Source organism: Aplidium turbinatum, chromosome 17, assembly GCF_918807975.1.
Source record: "Aplidium turbinatum chromosome 17, kaAplTurb1.1, whole genome shotgun sequence".
NCBI classification, from domain to species: domain Eukaryota; kingdom Metazoa; phylum Chordata; class Ascidiacea; order Aplousobranchia; family Polyclinidae; genus Aplidium; species Aplidium turbinatum.
In genome coordinates this window covers 18126612-18146024 of record NC_137488.1, presented here as the reverse complement: position 1 = coordinate 18146024, position 19413 = coordinate 18126612, and the positions used below count along the sequence as shown (strand labels likewise).

The 19413-nt window shown below is 38.0% G+C and overlaps 4 protein-coding genes across 4 annotated transcripts in view; all 4 read left to right on the top strand.

Moving 5' to 3' along the window:
- LOC145786275 (uncharacterized) overlaps window positions 1-19413 on the top strand; it is a 107283-nt gene that overhangs the window by 35461 nt on the left and 52409 nt on the right. The window lies entirely within an intron of this gene.
- The window catches only part of LOC145786810 (uncharacterized), a 77015-nt gene that overhangs the window by 31195 nt on the left and 26407 nt on the right, over window positions 1-19413 (top strand). The gene's annotated exons all lie outside the window — the stretch shown is intronic.
- LOC145786813 (receptor-type tyrosine-protein phosphatase alpha-like) lies at window positions 1094-9031 on the top strand. Its single transcript, XM_082598553.1, has 11 exons — window positions 1094-1101; window positions 1534-1646; window positions 3546-3688; window positions 3967-4063; window positions 4823-4896; window positions 5145-5279; window positions 6083-6220; window positions 6694-6842; window positions 7277-7412; window positions 8078-8184; window positions 8932-9031. Exons 1-11 carry the CDS (start codon window positions 1094-1096, stop codon window positions 9029-9031), a joined length of 1200 nt encoding a protein of 399 aa, XP_082454679.1.
- Window positions 13773-17771, top strand: LOC145786812 (receptor-type tyrosine-protein phosphatase epsilon-like). Its single transcript, XM_082598552.1, has 4 exons — window positions 13773-13910; window positions 14768-14907; window positions 15812-15947; window positions 16354-17771. The coding sequence occupies exons 1-4, from the start codon at window positions 13773-13775 to the stop codon at window positions 16426-16428; spliced, it is 489 nt and encodes a 162-aa protein (XP_082454678.1). The 3' UTR covers window positions 16429-17771.

Sequence of the window (19413 nt, the reverse complement as noted above, 5' to 3'; positions counted from 1 at the left end):
GCTAAAAAACTTATCATTTCATTGTTTCAAAAAAGAGATCAAAACGTTAATTTTACAAAGCTACAGTGCATCGTAAGTGATATGTTATGGAAACCAACTTGTCAGTTGCTTCGAAAACTTTATTATTCTCTGCTTGCTTCATGGAATTTGGTGTTTTGGCCTACGTTATCATCAATATGTTTTGTTTTTTTTGTGCGTATGCTGTTATTGAAGCGCGGGAACGTTTCAATTATTATTTTTCTCTTGTAAGCTTATTTTAAATGGCAAAATCGTAATTTCCGTAGGGTGGCAATTGACTAGTAGACCGTATGGTCGTCTCGTTGTCTCCCTGTCGGTATGGGAACCTGTGTAACTTTTGTACTGTGTATATTGCATATTTCAAACATGTACCTATGTTCCTGTTACTGACAAATAAAACATTGATTGATTGATTGATTGAATTGCATATTTCCGATTATGTTGCTTAAATGGACTAATTGAATCGTAAGAAATATCCTCTATGACGTCACATGCGATGGTTTTGTTGCGGAAAAAAATCTGAAGCAAATTGTGATATTTAATCAGCACATCCCTTGTAATCTTGAACTTGCTTGCGGCAGACGAAAACTTTATTTTAAAACGCTGAAATTTTCAAAGCTTAATAGTCAAGCCACACTACAACTTTTAATCGCTATTACAGAGCAAAAATCAAAATTTTCTTTTTTCACTCCACCCTAATTCACAGTCCCATTTTCCAACACTTTGTTAGTTTTTTATTGTATCCATTCTTTTGGCCGGTGGTGGAAGATTTAGATTAAGTGGACCGAAATGCAAAACAGCCAATCTTCGTGTCCACTTTCAGGCATGCCCTTAAATGTCCTGCCAATAATACAACCGCGTGCGTTTGAGCGGTGTCGACGGGCGCCCTTTGGAGTGTCGTGTCAGAGCTCCCACCACTCGACTATGCAGCTGATATTAGTTCAGCATTTAGTTGAACTAATATCAGAGAATCGTCTCCTTATGTTAACAAAAACTGTTTTCAGGCATAATAATCGGAGCGTCAGTTGCTGCGTTGGCACTGCTTGTAGTTGTTGTTATTGTTGGGATTGTAATAATGAAACGGTAAGTTTATTTTAAGGTTATCATTATAGATCTAAGCATCACAACTGGCGTTATGGGTAACTCGGCATAAACACACATGTCTCATCAGGTCAGATGCGTCGCACACAACGGAATCAAGGTAGACTAAAACTTACTAAGGAAGAACTCGTTGTGCGTGACCTTAGCCAACAATATGCAACAGTTTTTGTTTCCCTGATTAATACATTTCATTCGGCTGACTACTTTATTTTGTGACCTTTACTTATCCTTTACTCTATTCATAAGGTTGGCGTAGACCTACGTGAGAAGTATTAATTTGCTATTATACACAGTATAGTTGTAATATGCTTGCCACATGCTAGATTTAGCTAATTTATTTGGTTGTTTGTTTATTGGTTTGGTCTACCTACAAGTACGAACTTGATTTTACATACAGTTGTATTGTTTTTGCAGACACAGCATTCATGTTACGTTCTATCGGCTCACTGGCAGAAGAAATGGCAAAACAAAGAACGCCAGTTCGCATCTGATTGAACCATCACAAACAAATGGGGTCACTTTGCAAAGTATCAATCAACGGTTCTTAATTTTGATTCAACTGGAAAATATTTTTTTACGCTAAGAAATATTCGGGACTCTAATCGAATATCTTTCCTTGACCTTTCATATTTTATAAGTTTGTCACCATGTAGCCTACCAGCAACGGATAAGGTGCAGCTATACACTGCAATGGAGTACCATCCAGTAGCATAGGGGCTAGTTAGTGAGGCAAAGGGTACAATTGCCCCCTTGCCCGCAAAATATTTTGAATAAGCATATTAACCTCTGTTACAGCATCATTTGACAGAGTTTTGTTCTTGTATTAGGCTGAAAATACTCTTAAAACGCTCAATTTTTAGGTATTTTTTTCTCAAAACTTGCTGATTGAGACTCCCCAGGCCGGGCTCACTGACATGTGCAGTAATACGTATTTCCCCGCCCCCGCAAATTTTGTGCTGGCTACGCTCTTGTCCAGTAGTAAGGTTCTTCTTGTGGGTAAACATCGCTATTCCAGAATAGTGAACGGATTTATCCTCGGCTTTAAAGACACAAACGACAAGTCTACAACCATCAGTCAGAAGGCTTAAAACACAACATCTTCTATAGCAACGGCAAACATAATTGCCATCTGTTTAATGCAAGTTTTTTTAGGTTGGAAAAGCTTTCACGTTTTACTGGAACTTATCTAGAACAACAAACGTTCTCTTGCAGTCCCTTTCAAATATGAATGTCGCTTGGCTTCAATCGGCTCTGAACGAAACTGCAATTGTCTAAGTTTGATACCCAGTAGTTTGTAACTGACTTCTTCATTTGAACGATGTTTTTCATTAGTGTCGTTTATGGACGTTGTGAAGTTCAATAATGAGAACCCTTCTAAAGTGCACTTCAGCTACAATTAAAAATTTTACAAGAAACACAAGATCAGATTCAAAGAAACTGATTTGGCTATTGATCGATAAATGAAAATCTTTTCAGTTTTCAGGGTATAACAAGTGTACATGTCAAAAAAAAGATTTGAAATAGACAAATCAAAACAAGAGTTTTGAATGGAAACAAAACGACTAATTTCGAAATATTTTTTCTAACTGTCTTAATCATGAGTAGTGCGGCTCGGCCGCCCTCACACTGACGTCGGACTATTTCACTCCAACATGCATAAATGGGAGATGACTCCATCAGCGATCTGTGAGTGTGACAAGGAGGAACAAACCCCAGACCACGTTATCTGCAACTGCGCCATCTTCCACACGTGAAATGGTGTGCGTGGTCCGCGTGGACAGGACGACGAGTCAATTCAGTAGCTGCTCGACACCTGCGCAAACATCTAGACCGAGTCGCCACCACTGCTCAAGGGTGCTGCTAGGCAGAGCCCCTGACCCTTAAAGTGGGAGAAGAACATAAAGGTTCAGAAGAAGCAGAAAAAGAATCATCAGAAATAGTTGATGATTAGGAACTAAATTCTTAAATCAAAAATCTCCTGTTGCCAAGAATAAAAATTTTTAAACCAGTTTTAAATAAGAGAAGTGGTATTTTCTTCGTCCAAGAAGAAACCAGGAGATCTTGTCAACAACAATTACTATCCTTCAACCACCAAACGGAATCGAAGAAATACAGATCTTGGGCTATACGACCAACCGCCAGTTTCTCTTCAGCAATCGTTCAGTGTAATAGAAAACCATCTTAATCTGGGTTGGCTAACAGATAGCCACTTGGCCCAAAAGACAACCAATGACGATATCAGCTCTGGCTTGTTATTGTGTTAAAAAAGAAAAGCAAAGTTGCTATTTTCAAGTTGTTTTGTTTCTTTCTTGTGTTGTTGTTTATACACTGCACAAATGTCTGGCCCAGACAAGTGTTGCTTTCATAACGTGCGCAATAATAAGCCTACTATTTTTGTTGTTAACTTTCCATTCTGTCTTATATAGATGGCTCAGGAAATGACACGTACATCAACATCGAATTCAAGCCGAAAGCAAAAAGTGACACTGCTATTCTACTATCATGCTTTCAAAACACGTATCACAGTCTCATGGATTCTCACAGCAAAACCTTAAGCAACCAGTTTGCGGTAAGCACAGGTTTTGCAATTTTGACCATTCCTTGTCTTTCCAACGTCTGTCCGACTCTTAAAAGGACGTCAGTATGGTAACGTCGAGGCCTTGGAGTAGACGTGAACGTGATGACGGCTTTTTCTTACTTTTTAGTCCATTTATCAGACTAAGTTTTCGACCATAGGATACAAGAATGCATAATAAAAATAAATCTGCTAAATGTATCCAAAATTGGTCGTGACAGTAAAAGTTATTCGGTTGAAACGCAACTCAAAGATGAGCCTTTTGATATCAGGCAATCGAAGCACCAACAGGCGAAAAAGAACCTTCCAAACAAATTGGACAATTGGAGAAACATCGGAAGTTAAATCGCTATAAGAACATCATACCTTGTAAGTGGCATATGAGAATACCAAGTTATTGTTTCCCTCAAGTTATTCTTTCTAATGTACCTTTGGCATGTTATTCACAATATTAAGATATCTACAACACAAAAATGCGATAGAACTGTAATTTTGATGCTTCTATTTTAATTGAATTTTCCTCTAGTTTTGATAGGATATTCTCTTTAGATACCAATAACCCCATTACGCTGGGCTGCAAGAAGAAAAATATTTTGAAATGTCAGAATATTAATTTTCTGCTCACAATTCTATGTTTTATTTTAGTTTCGTGTTAAATTCCTTCCGAATAACTTGGTTTCATTTGGGAAAAAAAAACTCTTTCCTCACAGACCTACCATTAAAGAAAAATGAAATTTAAAAACGAAAAGCTCCAGTATTGTTAGTACAAACAACTTGATTGCACACTTTACTGTAGCTTCACGTTGAGTTAGCGAATGAGTCTTTGAAAAAAACAACAGTTTTATTTCTATTTTCCCACCCCTCTCGTCATACCTCCTTAATACACAAGCCCCTGATATTTGGCCATGTGTTTTGTTTAAAAATGTCGCTGTAAAAAACTTAAAAACTTCTACAATCATACTGCTTGCTGGTCCTGCTCATGCTAACACAACTTTAATGTATTAGAAGGTATTTTACTGGAATAGACATAAATTGTATCTTTTTTTGCCTTCCAGGCGTCAAGATATATTTGCTACCAATGAATCACTTATCTTGAACAACGCTTGTATATTGTCATATACATTTCAGATGATCATTCTCGGGTGATTTTAAAAGTTGCAAATGAAGAAGAAAACACCTACATCAACGCTTCGTATCTGAACGTAAACTGTTGCTAGATTTATGTGAACGTGAAATTGTTCGACTCACTGTGTTTTAAGCAAAGCATTTAATCACAACGTGTAGAAACGATTAAAAAATCCCTTCTTACATTTACTGGCTTAGATTTTTTACATTTACTTTTATGTTTTCAGAATAATGATGCTATTCTACAATCAACTGTTGTGAAATAAACAAAGTTTATTATTATTATTATTTTTACAATGTTGCAAACCAAGTTTCCTTTTTACAGAGTTACGATTGTCCCAAGCTTTTTATTGCCACACAAGGCCCATTGGACAACACTATTGAGCACTTCTGGCTCATGATATGGCAAGAAAATTGCCGAGTTATTGTAATGCTTGCTCAGCTATTCGAAAAAGGAAGGGTGAGGGCTACAATGTTATATAAACCCAGACAGCAAATCAACTTTTTTTTTACATTTTTTACATTAACATCAACGTTTTTCCAAATATCACTGTAAAAAACGGCTAATTTGCTGTCTGAGAATGTATAAAAGTATTTTGGAGTAGACTACACACTGGAATGCTATTCAATAAAGATTTTAAACCTGGTCATACAATTCACGCAGAGAGGATTGTGGCGTTTTTACAAAAATGAACAGGAAAATCGAATCTGGTGTGATATCACATAAACCTCCTTTTCAAGTTTTTACTTGTCCAATAATTTTTGAAAGTTGAAAGTTTCTTGAATGATGACGTAATAAAAATAATGACGTAAGATGTAAAAACTGACGCGGAAGTTGAGATTCAAAAGAAGTCTTCATCATAGGTTGCTGCATGACGTAAGTACAACGAGTGGCTTGCAAGAGGCTGTTTGATGACAATGCAATTTCCGTGTGGTGATAACCACGTCTTTGTAAGTGTCTATTGAGAATTACGGTACGCCAGTTTGCACACAGCTGTTCATGAAAACTCTGCCTGCAAATCAGTTCGTTTTGTATTGATCCAACGTCTGCAAACATTGAAGCAATGCAAAAAAAGACTGAATTGTTTGCATGGCTGGGGAGTTGTTTTCTGATGTGAGGAAGGCTACTAATTTTTCTTCAAAAGTACATCTACAGTATGTTGTCATAGACGATCATAAGTAGCCTATGCTATTCAGATTTTCATTGAAAGTTGTCTAAACAGTTAATTATTACTTTTTGTCAAAGTTGTTGATACCTTTCAGAAAAAGTGCGCTCAGTACTGGCCCAACAGTGGATCCGTTCTGGAAACTGCTGACTTCACAATCAAAGCAAATCAAGAGTTTGTGAAGGGGAGCTACGTAGTGAGAAAGCTGGAAATGAAATCAAAGAAAGAGAAAGATGTAAGATGTGTCCAGGACAGCCAAACACGTCAAAAACACGAAGATGATGATTGTTCGCAATGTGCTTCAGTGCTCACCCAGTTCGTTATTCTAAAGCAGTGGTGCCCAAACGTTTTTAAGTGCCACCCCAACTCTGAGATTGGTGAACATCTTGTGACCTACCACATGGACAACCGAGAGAAACAATTTCAACACTTCATCATTTTGTAACCTTTTTTCTTATCTCATTTCAGCAGATTTTGATCGTTCCTGCACGACCCATTTTTTTACTTTTCGCAACCCATATTTGGGTCATGACTCATAGTTTGGAAATTACTGTAATCTAAAATCTAAAAAAACAAAGTCATCTATAGCGTTGTTAACCGCTCTCTTAGTAAGCCATAGTTTCTGACTTTTAAACGTAGATAAAAAATGCAGACAAAACTTCTGCATAAACACTGCTTTTTTTCGTTGACATTGATGTCTTCATCAAGGTTGAACCAGTGATTGTGACGCAATATCAATTCACGGAGTGGCCTGATCACGGTGTTCCCATGACAACATCAGGCATAATACGACTCCACAGTGACGTGTTGTGGGCATACAAAGAAGAAACTTCGGGTCCAATCGTCACTCATTGCAGGTTGGCTTTGCAGAGAGGGTTGGGCCTAACTACAATTTTTTTCAGTGGAAATGTGAAGTAACGTGATACTTTTTGTATTCAGTTACTTTAAAAGATAATCTACAAAAAGAGGAAAAGTCTTAACTTGTCAGACAATTTTGCAAAAACTGCTAGCCTACGTTCTTTCGAAATTTTTCCAAACACTGGGTTAGTGGAGTGAGACTTTTGAGAAACCATACCACTAAACAAGAGACTTCTAACGAAAACAGTAGAACTCCAAAGGAAACGCGGTTTTTCTTCACACTTAGGCTTCTGGAAAAAAAATCCGCTTCCTGAAATGATTCCAGGCCCGGGCCCAAAAGTACTACCTGAACCCCAAACGCAAACAATAGGCCTACGTGTTCCCAAAAAATACATGGGTGAAGCTTACGTTATAACCTCATACGTACTTTCAGCGCTGGTGCTGGAAGAACAGGAACCTTCATAGCAATTGATCACCTCCTGAGAGAAATGGAAACAAAATCCTCTATTGACGTACATGCAGCTGTTATGGAAATGAGAAAGGATCGCTGCAATATGGTTCAGACATTGGTAAGATGTTAAAATTGTGGTTACTTTCAAGGTGAAAGTAACTTCAATAAAGTTTAGTTTTCACTTGTATTGTTCATGAGAAGTCTATAAAGATTCAATCTTGTTTCGTTTCAAATTTTGCTTTATTTTAGTTAGCAGTTAACTATTGATTGATTTCTAGTAAATCTAGTCAATAAATTACCACATTTTTTGTATTTTGTTTAAATGCATTTATTTTCCTTATGTGCATAAGCTAATGATAGCTCAGTGTCCGTTCCAATAACTCAGTTGGTTAGCGCGTGACTTATGAAACGAAGAAGCTTCAAGATCAAGCGGCGCTGATTCGACTGTCGAGGTGTGCGCTTGAGCAACGCACGTTAAGAATTGCTCTCCATTCAGCGGCATCTAATGGATGGAATAATTCTCCACCAACAACACTGCAACAATGGAAAACTTCACTCTCAAATGGAAACTATGTCAATCTCGGTGACCGGGCCTGCGCCAGTGATTCAAAGCCTCCACAAGTATGCGAAACTGCCAGGATTAAGCTCTGCAAGAAGCTTTTCCAGTCCGAGGATAAAGATTCAATCAATCAATCAATAGTATAGCCTACTATAAATAAGTTTGAAAATAGTGATCTAATATTTATCTTTTTTATTGACTAAATTAATAGAACACTTCTATAGGTGCAATACAATTTCATTCACAAAGTGGTGGCGGAAATTTATCTCCTCGGATGGACAGACTGTGACGTCAACAATTGCGTGGCCACGTTGAAAGACTACACAGCCCGGTAAGGATGATGCCTTGTCAGATGGACTAATTTTTGAATGATGTCACACAGTGGCGGGTCCAGAACCAGAGGTGGGGATGATTGGGACGATTGCCTTCATAAAACACAATAAGTAACTCTATTTATGGTGTATTCGCAGGCGGTATATGTAAACTTATACAGCATTGCGTTTTGCTGAAATTGCCCCTCTCCCTCTAAGGCTATTTGTTGGATCAGCTCCTGGTGTCACATCCAATTTTGTTGAACAAATTACTGAAATTTAGACTGTCTTAACAAACGTTTTTAGAACCATCAGCAAATGCAACGTTTGTTAAACTACCTGGCTGTGGCTTTTTATTCCACTCATCATCATCATCCTTTTTAGCTTATGGTAGCCCATTGCTGAGCGAAGGCCTTCTCTTGCCAATCCAGGATCGTGTGTTTTTATGTACCAGTTTGTTGTGCCAACCTTCTTTGTCAATTTCGTCTCTTCATCTCATTTTTGGCTTTCCTCGTTTGATTTTCATTTTCCAGGGTGTTCAAGTTGTTAATTTGATACGCCATCTATTTTGCTGTCCTGATGTCTTGCTGTATGACCTGCCCATGACTATTTTAGTTTTTCGATAATTATTACAATATCCCTTAATTTGTGTGATTTCAAATCCATTGAACAGTTTTTTGTCTCGCCATGATTGTCTCGCCAATCATCATAATTCGTTGATGTACTCTTTGCATTGATCTTAGTTTAAGAGTTAACTTTTTTGTAAGGTTCCAAGTTTCCACGCCGGTAGTCGGACAACTTGGCATGCGACAACTCAGCAAGTGCTTGCTTCAATTCAGCACTTACATTGTCCAAGTCAGCAAATAAGATTTGCGTGCTCACGTCGGACTTTCTTGGTCATCGCTTGTCAAACTCATTTTGCTGACTTGCGACATTCCAAGTTATGGCTTGCTCAGTTTCATCATTTACCAACTTCAGCCACTTGCTGAAATGTTGCTGGCTCAGTTGTCGCTTGCTCAGTTGTCACTTGCTCATTTGTCACTTGCTCAGTTGTCACTTGCTCACAATGCTCAGTTGTCGTTTGCTCAGTGTACAACTGCTGACTTGTAGGAGACTCTTCCGCGCCATATGCAACAGTCGAAAGGATGCACTGGTCGTAGACTTGTTTTTTGTGAGAAAGGGGCAGTTTTAACTTAAATATTGAATTTGCTCTGCCGAAAACTTGCCAACCAAGTGATATTCTTCTTGTTATTTCATTTTTTTGCTGGAGTTAGTTGTAATTTTTTGACCAAGGGGAATATTATTGATTAACTCTTTCGATTGTTATTCCTTCAATTGTAATATTACTACCTGTTTCTGCTAATCTATAAACATGGTTTTGTTTTGTTCATGTTCATTTGAAGACCAATCTTTTTGCTTTCCACGTTTAGTTTTTTTAGCATTGTTTGAAGTTGGTTAGGCTGTTCATATATAAGAATTATGTCATCAGCAAAACGCAAATGATTATTCAGTCATTCAATGTTTTTATTTAAACGTTGTCAAAAGAAACTGCTGCCAGCAAACCACTTTTATTCGGAACAAATAAGATAGACAGACAGTAGCGTAGCCAAGAATTTTGAAAGGGACGATTTTTGAAAAATTACTTTGAATTTGGTGCATTCTGAGAGCATTTTCAACAAAAATGTGGCTATGAATATTCCTGCAAATAGTGCTGTCCGGTGGCATAGAAAATGAATAAGATCATGTTTTCTTCGGCATTTTTCGGAAATAAAGCTAAGTCTCTATGTTTTCTTGTTGCTAATTCCTGGCTGAGATGTTTGGTATTGGCAAAACTCGCTCTTTTAATGCAGTTTTGTTTAAAATTAGGCAATTTTTTTTAGACTGAAAGCATCATTCTCAAGCATAAAGAGACTGAAAGCATCATTCTCAATATCGTGACGTCACACGCATGCCAAAGGGGGGGATTGTACCCCCAACCCCCCCCCCCTTTGGCTACGCCACTGTAGACAGACATAACTCAACAACAACACTACATTTAACATTATAAAAACAAAAAACAGAAAGCGAACGTTTTCGGCTATTCATACAGCCCTTTTCAAGCCTATAAGAAACATACATTTTAAAAGAAATGCTAAAGAATTATACATTATCACAGCAAAAATATAGTCAAATCTAAACATTTAAAAAACTGCCTCGCTCACACAAAATGATAACTGAAAATTACGCAGCACAACGGGTCAAATACTTCAAAAGGGCTTGAAAAGGGCTGTATGACTAGCCGAAAACGTTCGCTTTTTGTTTTTAAAATTTTAAATGTAGTGTTGTTGCTGAGTTATGTCTGTTTATGGTTTAAAAGAGTTACATCTCTACCCAAATTGTAAATAAGATTGATTCCCATCAATCAAATTTTCATAGCAAAATTTAACTACGAAATATGCTACTTATGTTTAGGCATATTCATTAGAGAAATTACAAATTCATAAGCTTCAGGACAATATAAATAGGCTCACAAGCAAGTTTTTTTTTTTTAAAGTGTAAAGATAGTAAAGCTATGATTTCTAACTTAATCCTCCATCAACTCTTAACATCGTGTGTGGGGACCTTGACACAAACAACTAGTTATAGGCTACTAGCCTTGAAAAAAAATTAAGTTTTTTTATAGCAAACATTTGCACCTTATTGTAACATCATTTGCATTAGTCTACCCTGTTGACGTGCAGTTTAGTCTGGTAGTGGTTATAGTTCAGTTCAGTTCAGTTGTTTTTATTTCTGACCATCATATCAAAACAATACACGTCAACATAGCAAAGGTCGAGAAAAAGGTAGAAGCGACAAAACGCGAACGTTAAAAACGTGCTTGTGACCGAAGTAAGTTATTGAGTTGAAAAAAAAATTTGGCACGGTCGCAACACCTTCAGAAAAATTTAAGATATAAGAAAAAAAAAAAAAAAAAAGTTAATAAACAAAAAAAAACAAATAAATTTAGGCTATAGCTTTATTAGCCCACATAGCTTTAGCTGATATATTTAAGATTTGTATGGACAGTTGCTATGAAGATCGGCCATGGTGCGTTATCAAGAGTGCTGATGGTCTTAAGGGGAACACGTCTTGATGCGTTTAGCTCATAGCAAGAAGAGCAAGGCAGGCAAAGAAAACCCCACAAAGAAATCCTACCACGGGCAAAGCCATTTCAAGCGCAACGCACCATAGGCCTTGCACGACTCACAAAATAGATAGGCTATAACTTGACGACACTGAAAACAATGACGAAAACAAATAAAACAAACTAGCAAAACAACATCATCATCTTTCGGAAATTCAATTTTACCCAGGGAAGTTATGTCTTGAAGATATCAAGCGTGCTTTGATAAAAGTTGCGTTGATAAAGCGATAATTTTAAACCCCAGTCAGCTAAACTCGTCACTTCCACACTGATCCAACGTTAGCAAACGTTGAATTAATGCAAAAACGACAGGCATCGCTAGCTGGGAAGTAGTAGTGGCATGTCACAGTAATATGATAAATTTGGGTTACCGTGTATATGTTTTACACGTTAAACCATAACAAAAGTGATAAAGAAATCCAATTTGGCATGTTAGAAAAATAGATAAATAATCAGACAATAGCATGACGATCCAGTCCAAGATATTGATATAAAAAACAACTGGTTGGAGCACATGGCCACCGCTTCACCGAAAGATGGCGATTGGTCGAAGAGGATGGAGAAACTTCTGAAGACTCTGTAGAACTTCTGTGGACAAAAAACACAAGAACCAGAAGGCCAGTAGGAGTACTTACAACCTTACTATTTTGCTAATGAATCTACACACATTGGCCTATCATTTCTGGGCAAAAAAAATAATATTAGTATGTTTGGTGCATGCAATACTTAGATTATACTTACATCTCTGCACAGTTGTGTGAATGAGTAGGTCATTTCAACACGTCTTTGGGAAAATTTTCATGCTTGCGTAATAATGGGATTAACAACATTTGCTTTTATCTTTGTAGTGATAAAATTACTTTCTTTTCGACTACTAATATTTAAAAAGATATTTTTATTTGCAAAACTTGCTTTTCAGCTCGGCCGAAGAGTTCGATATGATAAAGCTTATATCGCCTACAAAAACATCTTGTAAGTTTGGTTCGAAAGAGGAATATATGGACCAAAATAGATCCGACAAGAATATACCATGTAAGTGAATTAACAAGGATTATCGAAAATCTCTGTCCTTCTACCCCGAACCAAGATATCTTGGGGTTGCGCTGGACAGATCGCTCACATTCCGCCACTATTTGGTGTCACTGCGCAAGAAACTCACTTCTCGCGCTGCACTACTCAAGCGCCTGGCAGGCTCTAGCTGGGGAGCGAGGGCTGACACTTTGCGTATAGCAGCCTTAGCCCTTGTCTACTCTTCAGCAGAGTACTGTGCACCTGTTTGGTGCCGCAGTGCTCACTGCCATAACATCGACACTGCCATAAACAGCGCCCTCCGCACAGTGACCGGATGCCTGCGTCCCACACCATTGGACAATCTCCCCATTCTCGCTGGCATCCAACCTGCTGAGCTTCGACGCGAAGAAGCCACTCTGTCTCTCGGTCGACGGGCACTGGAGCCTAACCACCTTCTCCACTACAAGATCTCTGCTCTCCCAAACGAGCACCCCCGTCGACTGAAATCAAGACACCCATTCATGCCAGCCGCTCAACTTCATCAACGAAGCTGATGTACAAGACATCTCTGCGGCTACTTGGGCGGACCATAAATGGAGTTCTGAAGGAAAGTCAAGTACCATCAGACTCTATTTGTTCATCCCCGACGCCGACACATGCCCCATCGGCCTAACTCTACCAAGACAGGCATGGGTGCGCCTCAACCGTCTCCGTACGGGCGTCGGGCTTTTCCGCTCAATGATGCACCAATGGAGAATGGCCTCTTCCTCCTCCTGTGAATGTGGTGCCGAGGAACAGACCGCAGACCACATCATTAATGACTGTTTCATCTTCAAGCCACCTAACGGAGTGGAAGGTCTGCGACCTGCGAAAACGGTCAAGTAAATGAGAAAATAATAGTATTAATGTGTTTTTATATAATTATACAGCATCCATTGCGAGTAAGCATTGTTTTCAGCTTTCAGGATAGTTTTCGTTTTCAGGACAGCGGAGCACCATGTAGGCGCATCTGACTCTGAACCAATCAGAGAATTTAATATCGTTTTTAGAGTTTCAGCAGTTTTAGGTCTACTGTCAGAACTTAAAAGGTTAAAAACAAGTAAAAATCATAATTTGAATTTAAATGTCTGGTTATTGGAATATTTGAATTGACTTGCAAATGTTTATTTGCCAATTTCCAGAAACTGGGAGAAGCTGAGTCGATGACCAAATGGTCTTTCGCTGCTCCTGGCTGATCAGATTGAATTTTTATTTAATACTGAACGTACTTAAAGCGTTTCTCTGTGTTGGATTTGTATGTTATTGTGATGTAAGCTTTTTGTGTAGAAACTGATTGGCAAATAAAGCCATTTCTTTCTCTCACTCGCATTATCCTTTGAAACGAATTCAGTTTTGTTGTTTTACAAAAATATACCTGTTTTTGTTCATTAGGAAATGTGCAGCTGTTACTGGCCTTCTGGACCCTTGGGATCTGATATGTTGATCGGGAAAATGACCATTAAACTGATAAAAGAAACGAAATTAGAAAACTACGCACTTCGAACGTTTGATTTGGCTTTCCGAACAATAACCGTACGTATGGGCGCTTGATACTTTTGAATAGGCCAGGCGTCTGTGTGTTCACACAGAAGTGAAGCCACTACAGTCTCACTTTTCTTTATTTATCTATTTTTTTCTAGGCCTATGTTTGGGAGTTTGGCCTATATCGTTTGTCGCTGTAATTGCAAAAAATAAAAACAATTCAAACTGAACTATACAGGCTACATGTAGCCTAATTTTGCAATGGCGGTTATTATAATTGCTACACGCTTCACAAAATCCGATGTTAAGTCTGACGCGGCTGCAATAGCCTACTGGATGGGACAACCTCAGCCCAAGAACGGATTTAAAGGGAAAAGGGCGATTGCACTAAAAGCAATTTTTTTCTACTAAAATTAATTTTAGGAAAAATGTATTTTTATTAATTGCTATTGTTTTTCATTTTCAGGTGTAGACAACCCTACTTTACACGTTTTAACATGGCCTATATCGCTTTTGGTTGCTATTTTTTTAGTTTTACCTAAACTTTTATGGTTTAATGTACGGTACATATTTTAATCTTTTGCTGGTTAAAAATTAAACTCGGTTCAGCCACTTTTAAACATTATTGGAATCGTCCTCTTGTGTAACCGGCTGGAATCGTTTCTAAGCTGGCCTTAGTCATATTACTTGAAGTGACTTCCAGTTTCACCAGCTTGAGAATTCTGGCTAGAAAAATCTTCTAGCCACTTTCTGGTCGTAGAAAAATATTTGAAAACTCACTACTAAAAAGATTTTCTGACTTATATCAGAAAGTTTTTTTTATTTAAAGATCAGAGTTCTAGCAACTAACGTACAATCCAATCAATTGAAATTCCACGTTTACTGATCGAATAATACATTTTGCTCAGGCACGAGTCACACAAGTCCATTACGAAAACTGGTCCAACTTTGGTAAGCCTCCAAGACGCAGCGACATTTTGCATCTAGTGAATAAAGTGAAAACGCTGAGCAATGAAACCAGCAAAGGAAACATATTGATTCACTGCAGGTGAGCTAGCTTATTTGTTTTTAATTGACTTTACGTTATTTCGCTTTTCAATATAACTGGCAGGTTATGGTTTATAGTAGGGACAATACATTACGGGGCGCGCATCTTCGTTGTTCCACCAACATTACAAGAGTCAATTGCCAATTTGACATTATTTAACGCTTTGCTGCTGGCTTAAACCAATTTCACTCTTCTTATATAACCCATAAAAAGTACATTATTTTGTAAATCAGAAAAAAGTAACCCTTCTAGTGTTGCGGATAAGCCAAATGCGGATGTACTTTCGCATCCCTATGATCTACAATCCCTAGTTTATAGTTCTAGATTGAAGATGATGTCATTATTTATCTGTTGTCACTCCACAACTGGCAGCCTATGATCTTTAGTGATTGTATTTTTCAATTTATTGTCGTTTGTGATGCAATCGCATCATTCCCGGAGTTATCGTCCCTGGTATACGCAAAAATGAGCAGAATCAACAACAATAACCGTCTTGGGTATGACCCGACCTGGAATCGAACTCAAACCTACCAGCATTAGAGCAGAAGTCACCAATCACTCCACCACTAAACTACAACTGTAGTGGGCTATAGTTTCATACTAAACTCTCACTGAAATCGAAATAGAACTCAAGATTGCCATTAAGACCTTAGATCTACTTTGGGCGAGGGTTTGTGATTATACTTTTAATTTATTCTATGCATTATTTCCTTGGTACGTTTCCAAATTCTAGGTCCTCTTCGTCTATAGAAAGCGGAAAGCTAGTGCACTTAGGGTGGCGCAACTCAGTCTTGAGTTTAAACCTGTGTAGTCTTTCCATTGCCGTTAGGACACCGTCCAACACTTATTTTTTTACATCACTTTATGTGATGTGCTGACTAAAATTTTGTTTCAAAACTTTCAGCGACGGATTGAAGCAAACTGGAGTGTTCTGTGCCTTGTTTAACTTGATTGAGAGATGGAACAACGAACAAGGGTTGGATGTCTTTCGTGCTGTCAAGGACTTGCGAGACATGAGGCCCAATATTGTGCCTTCTTTGGTAAGATAAGTACATGGTTTTATGGATTGAAGTCGCAACAAAATGACCCAGCTAGTAAAAAGTTGTCTTTTTACACCGTTTCAACATCGATAGACGGTGAAACAATGAAAAAAGAAACCTTTGCAGGCTTGAAAGTAGCTCCCAGTTTGAAAGGAATTCTTTATCAGAGATCTTTTCACAGTGTTAGATGGAAGTCAAAAGCCTTTGCAAGGTTGCTTTATGCATTAATCTAAAGATCTATGACTGTCTTAAGTTTCTAGAAACCCGTTTTACTTTGTAAGATATTTTTTCTAATATTTGTTAAATATTTATTTTACAACAACAGCTGATGCATAGGCTAACACTAAGATAAAAGTTTCGTGAGAGAATTTGTTGTTGTTTTAAACTTAATGTTGTGCTTTTACAGGAGCTTTACAGACTTTGCTACGCAACCATGAAAGATCATCTTGCAACGTTCGATCCCTATGATAATTTCAGATGAACATGCGAAATTGATTCATGCCAAAACGTAATTCAAAGGACAAACACTGACAGCTTTGCGTCATCATCCATTGTCAAATGCTGTCATTGTTATGCATTAAAGATTGAATGACCATTCATTGTCCGTTCACACAATGCTGTATTCAAGAATTTGTTTGTTTCATTGTATGACTGATGTACGTAGCTGAGTAGTGAGAACTTCTCACGACGTTCGGAAGGGCGTGGGTTCAGGTTTCATCAAGGGCATACGGCTCTATTATTGATGACACAATGCTTCAAGATGATGGTGAAGATGCACTTAATATAAATCTTCAACCACCGGGCATTAGCCTGGAGACGACGAAAAATTCATCTACAGTATGATTGATGCAAAACGAGCTTATTTTAGTTTAAGCTAGCAAATTTAATGAAACCTTGATCTTTAACTACGAAATGCTGTCTTATTTGGCAGATATATTTAATGATTTTTATTTTTTATATTTAATTATTTATATTTAGTTTATAAGTTGCTCTGTATATGCTTTGCTTTTTCATGCACGTTTTCTTGTCACAATCAAGGTGCAAATGCCTCGCGATGGCTTGCTTTGTATCTTCAACAAGCGTGTTGTTTTCATTATGGAATTCTGGTGCGTTGTGTTATTGTCGGTTATGACCTGAAGTAACCTCTGATGACGAAATCTGTATTATGTAACGTGTTTTCTGGAATCATTTTCCCTACGTGACCTTCTATAGACTTCGGTTGTTTACATTTAAATGCTACGTGACCGAACGATGGTTCTTTATGATGTAACCTTCTCGAAGTTATTGGACTGAACAGCCAACTATAAATAGTGGTGTAGTTTGTGTAATGTTTATTCTGAGATTCTGAGATTATCATTATGGGAGTTGTATTATGATGAGTTGGTGATGAGAGTTCATTATTGTAGTAGTAGCAGTTGTTAATAGACGCAAAGATTATTGTTGATCGAGAGTGGAAGTATTGAATACGAGTACTGTAAAGCAAAGTTGATGCTAATATAATTTCTGATTGAAATTAGAATCGTATGAGAAGCTGTGAGTGGATCACGTTAAACTCGATCAATAGTCGCAAGCATTGGAATCTATTGCTGTTTACTATTACTTTGATTAATTGTTGGAAGTGGTGAACCATTCGTTGGAGTCCTTCAAGCGTTTTTATATATCATTTCACCAGTAGAACTATCCGTGAATTTAATTGACTGCTTTTCGGTTTGACCCATTAAACTACGTCATTAAATCTTTCCAAGTCTTTTTCCTGGTAAGAGATAGAAAGAAATCGTGACATTCTGGGGGCTCGTCCGGGAAAAACCGAAAAACGGATTAGAAAAACCGAACAATACCGAAAGGTTTATTGAAAGAATAATTTAATGTCAAGATGGCGGATACTGTCAAACATGAGATGATTGAAGACTTAGGGAGCATGGCTGAACGAATGGGGCTGACTGGTAATGAGAAGTCTCAGTTTGTGATGGAAGAGTATCACAAGATAATGGACCAAAAAGCTCAGCGAGAAGCTGACGAAAGAGAAGATAGAAGAGCTGCTCGTGAAATAAGGAAAGCAGAACTTGAAGCTGAGGAAAAGCGAGCACAATTTGAAGCTGAAGCAGAGGAGAAGCGGGCGCAGCGCGAAGCTGAAGAAAAACAAGCTCAACGAGAAGCTGAAGCTGAAGAAAAACAAGCTCAACGAGAAGCTGAAGAAAAACGTGCTCAATGGCAGTACGAAGCAGAAGCTGAAGAAAGAAGAGCGCAATATGAATTGGAAAAGTTAAAACTTGAATTAGAAAAACAAAAGCTGGACATTGGTGAGCGATCTAATTCTAGTAATGATAATGCTCGAGATGTTATTGTGGCGCAAGTTAGACGTCCAGATTTGCCATCATTTGTTGAAGAAAAAGATGAGTTGGATAGTTATCTGTTAAGATTTGAAAGATATGCTACAATAGCCAAATTGGAGAAGTCGACGTGGGCTACCCAGCTAAGCATGTTATTATCGGGACAAGCTCTTGATGTATATTCAAGACTTTCACAAGAAGAAGCCATGAATTACGACAGATTGAAGTTAGCTCTGTTAAAGCGATACAATTTTACCGAGCATGGATACCGTCAAAGATTCCGTGAGGCAAAGCCTGAAAAACACGAAAGCCCAGGTCAATTTATTGAACGTTTAAGAAACCTTTTGTTAAAGTGGTTTGAACTTTCGGGGGCCGACCAATCATTGGACGGATTGGCAAACCTTATAGTTAAGGAACAATTCACAGATTCATGTTCAAAAGATCTGTCTGTTTATTTAATGGAGAGAAGTCCAAAGAATCTAGAAGAAATAGCCAGTGTGGCAGAACAGTATTTAGTTGCTCATGATGAGAAGTTGTCGACTGAAGAAACGTTGTCATGCGATAATGACGAAGAGCAAACAAATAATTTTAAAGGAGGTGCGGTTCCAAGAGAAGTACGTTGTTTTAATTGTAATGGCTTAGGTCATAAGTCTGTTAACTGCCGGAAGAAGACTAACAGAAATCATCAGGAATCGAGAAAGTGGTGCAATCGTTGCAATAGGCAAGGACACGAAGCGAAGGAATGCAAGGACAAGTCGTTTTCCTTATCTAATCAGTCTGGAAAAGATAAAGACAAGGACGTTTATCGATGCGGTTGTGCGTTAATGATTCCTGAACCCACGCTTGACGAGGAAAATCCGGATGAAGATGTTTGCGGAAAAATAATACCTGAAGATCACCTGCCAGTAGTGGATGGAAAAGTTGGAGACAAAAAGGTAAAAGTTTTACGTGATTCTGGTTCTACTGGTATAATAGTGAGGAGAGATTTGGTTAAAGACAGTCAATTAACGGGAAAAACTGGCCATGTGACAAAAATAGATACCACTTCAATCCAAGGACCGTTAGCGATGATATCTATCGAAACTCCGTATTGTAGTGGGACTGTGAAAGCGTTATGTTTACAAAACTCTTTAGTT